The 3839-nt window shown below is 59.1% G+C and overlaps 1 protein-coding gene across 1 annotated transcript; it reads right to left on the minus strand.

Moving 5' to 3' along the window:
* Positions 1 to 182: 182 nt before the first annotated feature.
* On the minus strand, positions 183 to 3795 carry Zic2 (Zic family member 2). The gene is made up of 3 exons (XM_013517038.1): positions 2434 to 3795; positions 426 to 589; positions 183 to 249 (listed from the first exon to the last, which is right to left on the minus strand). Exons 1-3 carry the CDS (start codon positions 3503 to 3505, stop codon positions 205 to 207), a joined length of 1281 nt encoding a protein of 426 aa, XP_013372492.1. The 5' UTR covers positions 3506 to 3795; the 3' UTR covers positions 183 to 204.
* Positions 3796 to 3839: the final 44 nt, after the last annotated feature.

Below are 3839 nucleotides of genomic sequence, written 5' to 3' on the forward strand. Positions count from 1 at the left end.
GAGCCGCCTCCGGAGCCGCCGCTGCCGGAGCCTCCGCCCCGGTGCACCGCAGACACTGCGGCCGCAGCTGCTGCCGCCGCTGCCGCGGGCGACAAGTTGGAGCTGCTCTGGGGCTCAGCGCTGGGGGACACCAGCCCCGGGGGAGTGGACGACTCGTAGCCAGAGCTGGCGGCCGGGGAGGACTCGGAGCCCTGCGGGGAGGACTCATGGACCTGCAAGACAAAAGCCGGGAGGGGGGACCAGAGGGGACTGGGTGTGAGTGCAGCTGCTGTGAGGCCGCTCCCCCAGAGGGGAGCACCCCAGAAGTGCCCCCGGCCGCCCCGGCCCCTTGAGGACCCTCCCGGGCTGAAGGGGGGTTATCCCGGCCGGTGAGGAGCCAGCGCGCCGGGCAGGCCTCGCCCTCCACCCGGCCACCGCAGTGGTACCTTCATGTGCTTGCGCAGGGAACTCGGGTGCGTGTAGGACTTATCGCACATCTTGCAGAGATAGGGCTTGTCGGAGGTGTGGACATGCATGTGCTTCTTCCTGTCGCTGCTGTTGGCGAAGCGCCGGTCGCAGCCCTCGAACTCACACTGGAAAGGCTTCTCCCCTGTGGAAGGCAAACACCGGCGCCTGAACCTCTCATCGCTCGGGCTGCGCAGGGGCAGGGCCGCGGTGCGGCCGAAGAAGGGCTGCAGGGACTGACCGAGTGTCCTGCCCGAGTCCCTTAAACCGATCGCAACCCCTCGGTGGCAGAACCAAGACGAAATTACCCTCCTTCCCACCTGACAGTCCTGATCATTTACTGCATATTTTACTTTCTTCCTGAATGACGCCGGATCTCTGCAAATTCCTAACCAATTTAGGTTTAACTCCTGGCCCTGCTGGTCTTTCTACTGTAAAGCTTCTTGGATTCGCAGCATCTAACAAGTTGTTCTGCCATAGAGAAGCTGTTGTTATGACAAAATATTTGGGGCATTATAAAAATCACACAGGCTGCTGGGCTGCTGTCGGTTTCTCTCTGGGGCCAGTAGGCAATTACATTTGGAGTTGCTGTGTTTTGTTTTGGGGGCCGGGCTGTAAGATAGAGACCGAGCCAGTATTTCTCATCCAAAATTCTGCAAATTGAATTAATCACAATTCTAGTCTCTCCTCCACTCTTCTAAAAATAAGTTGAAATAAAAGATAAATATTAGCGAGGAGGCAGCTTTCTAATGATGAAAAGGGGCACAAGCTGGAGGGGGGTGGAGTTAGGAAAACCTTTCGGAATCTGCTTAATTTTCTGGCGGTCCCCGCATCCTGTTGCCAGAATTCCAAACGCTTGGAGTCATTTAGAGGTGTGAGAACTCAAACGTCGATCCACTTGGAAAGGGGGCCGTTTAACGTTAAATTTCATTAGCACCTAAATTGTTTTTTTTTTTTAAAGACATCCGCTCAGACAAGGACTCGAAAGCAAGCATTTCATGCAAATAAATTTCTCAAATTTTAAACCTTGTTAAAAGCTTGTCTCGCACCTCGGCTCCCTCCCTTCCCAAATGAGAACAATAGGCCGCTGGCGCATCCCCACGTCGGAGTAAATATTGACGGGGTAAGTTGCTAAAACATTTGGCTTTCTTTTAGGAAATCGTCTGGCACGGTTTTGGCTGAGACCTGGTCATAGATGAATAATCTATGAGGCGGGAGACGCGGTTGTTGTTTTTTTCTTCCCCCCGGCTCTCCTCACGCAATTCCCCCGCAGGGCGGCTCTGCCTGGGGCTCTCACTGACCGGGTTGTGGATACGAGTTTGGAATCCCAAACCCTCTGGTGCCCATTAGAGAATTTCTCAAACTGCTGCAAAACTACCGTAAAGCCCCGCGACCCGCCCCGCGACCCACCCCGAGACGGGTTTTAAAAAACACTTTAAAAATGAGAAATGCTTTACAGCTTCGACTAACACACGGCACATTTAATGGGAAACAGTCCCGAGAAGGGCGTTTGGTCCCTGAGTAAAAAGAAATGGGAAACCACACCAGCCACTCAAATAGACATACACCCGGAGCCCAAAAGCACATTCACACAAGCTGGCAAAATCCTCTCTAGGCTCGATTCCCGGGCACTGAGTTAGAGAACAGTTTTATTTTGTGCGTTCACTTTAGAACGGAAATTATTAACTGGAGCTGAGCAAACGAAGCCATTGCATCACACCCCAGCATACATTTGATGTTTCGCTTATCATTTAAAACTCAATTTCCGCATATGGAAAAACCCAGCCCTGTAATAGTCTTTCATCATCCAACAAAAACAAGCCGCCGACTCTCTCGCACACACAAAACCATCTCCCAACCCAGCGCCCCGGCTGGGGATTGGCACCCAGTGTTGGGACGGGGGCACACGAGCGCGAGCGCGCGCGCGCGCACACACACACACACACACACACACACGCAGCGCTCTCGTGCACCCGTGCCCGCCGTTACCTGTGTGGGTTCTTTTGTGGATCTTAAGGTTCTCAGAGCGCGCGAAGACCTTGCCGCAGCCCGGGAAGGGGCAGGGGAAGGGTTTCTCGCCCGTATGTACTCGGATGTGGTTGACCAGTTTGTATTTGGCCTTGAAGGGCTTGCCCTCGCGCGGACACTCCTCCCAGAAGCAGACGTGGTTGCTCTGTTCCGGGCCCCCAACGTGCTCTACGGAGACGTGGGTCACTAGCTCGTGCATGGTGCTGAAAGTTTTGTTGCAGCTCTTCTTGGGGTTGCTCAGCTGCTCGGGGTCGATCCACTTGCAGATGAGCTCCTGCTTGATGCATTGCTGCCGCATGTAGCGGAAAAAGGCACCAGGGTGGTGGTGGTGGTGGTGATGATGGGCCGCAGCAGCTGCCATGTTCATACCCATGTTCATATTCATGGGGCCGTACTGGTTATGGAGCTGAGCCGCCGAGTAGGGGTCGGTCCTCGGGCTGGCCACCTGGCGGTACTGCTCCGAGCGCCCGAACACCTCGCCGGGCAGCCCGAGGCGCATCTGCCCGTTGAGCACATTCTGCGAGCCGTGAGGCCCGTGCTGCTCTGGGAGGCCAGGGAAGAGGAGGTGGCCCTGCGCGTCCGAGTGCGCGTGGTGAAGGCCGCCCGCGCCTGGTCCGAAGAGCCCATGTTGCCCGCCTCCCGGCGCGGAGTCCCCGAAGCCGCGGCTGCGGAACAAGAAGTCTCGGGTGGAGTTGAAGGGCGGCCCGGAGTAGGAGCCAACGTGCGCCGCGTGGGGCCCGAGCGCAGCGGCTGCAGCGGCGGCCGCAGCGGAGCCCGGGTAGGCGCCGGGGCCCTGCGACGTGAATGCTGAGCTCTGGCCGGGGGACAACTCGTGCGCGCCGGGATTGAGCTTGAAGGCTCCCATGTGCGCAGCGGCTGAGTCTACGAAGCCGTTCTGCGCCGCTGCCAGGCTCAGTTCTCGGTCTTGCATCTCCGCGGCCGCCGCTGCTGCGGCGGCGGCCGAATGGTGATGGTGGCGCGCGAAGCTGCCCACCCCGATGGCCGGGAACTGCGGCCCGGCGTCCAGAAGCATGGCCAGCGCGCCCGCCCGGCCGGCCCGCCGACCCCGGCGAGCCCTGCGCTTCCGCGCCGCCTCGGCTCCCGCTCCCGATCAGCGCGCGGGGCGTCTGGAGGCCGCCGGATATCGGACGCAGGCGACCGGAGTAGTGGAGACTTCAACCCCGGGAGCGGCGCTCTTGCGCCCGCTGCCTCCGCCGCCGCCTGGATCTGCCTCGGGCGGCCAGGCACCGAGCGAAGGCGCGGAGAGGAAGAGGAGGAGGCGGCGGCGGAGGAGGCGCGGGAGGAGGAGGAGGAGGTGGAGGAGGAGAAGAGTCCAAAGCCAGGCGGAGAACCAAAGTGTATTAAAG

Source organism: Chinchilla lanigera, unplaced genomic scaffold, assembly GCF_000276665.1.
Source record: "Chinchilla lanigera isolate Chin_1 unplaced genomic scaffold, ChiLan1.0 scaffold00003, whole genome shotgun sequence".
In the NCBI taxonomy this organism is placed as follows: domain Eukaryota; kingdom Metazoa; phylum Chordata; class Mammalia; order Rodentia; family Chinchillidae; genus Chinchilla; species Chinchilla lanigera.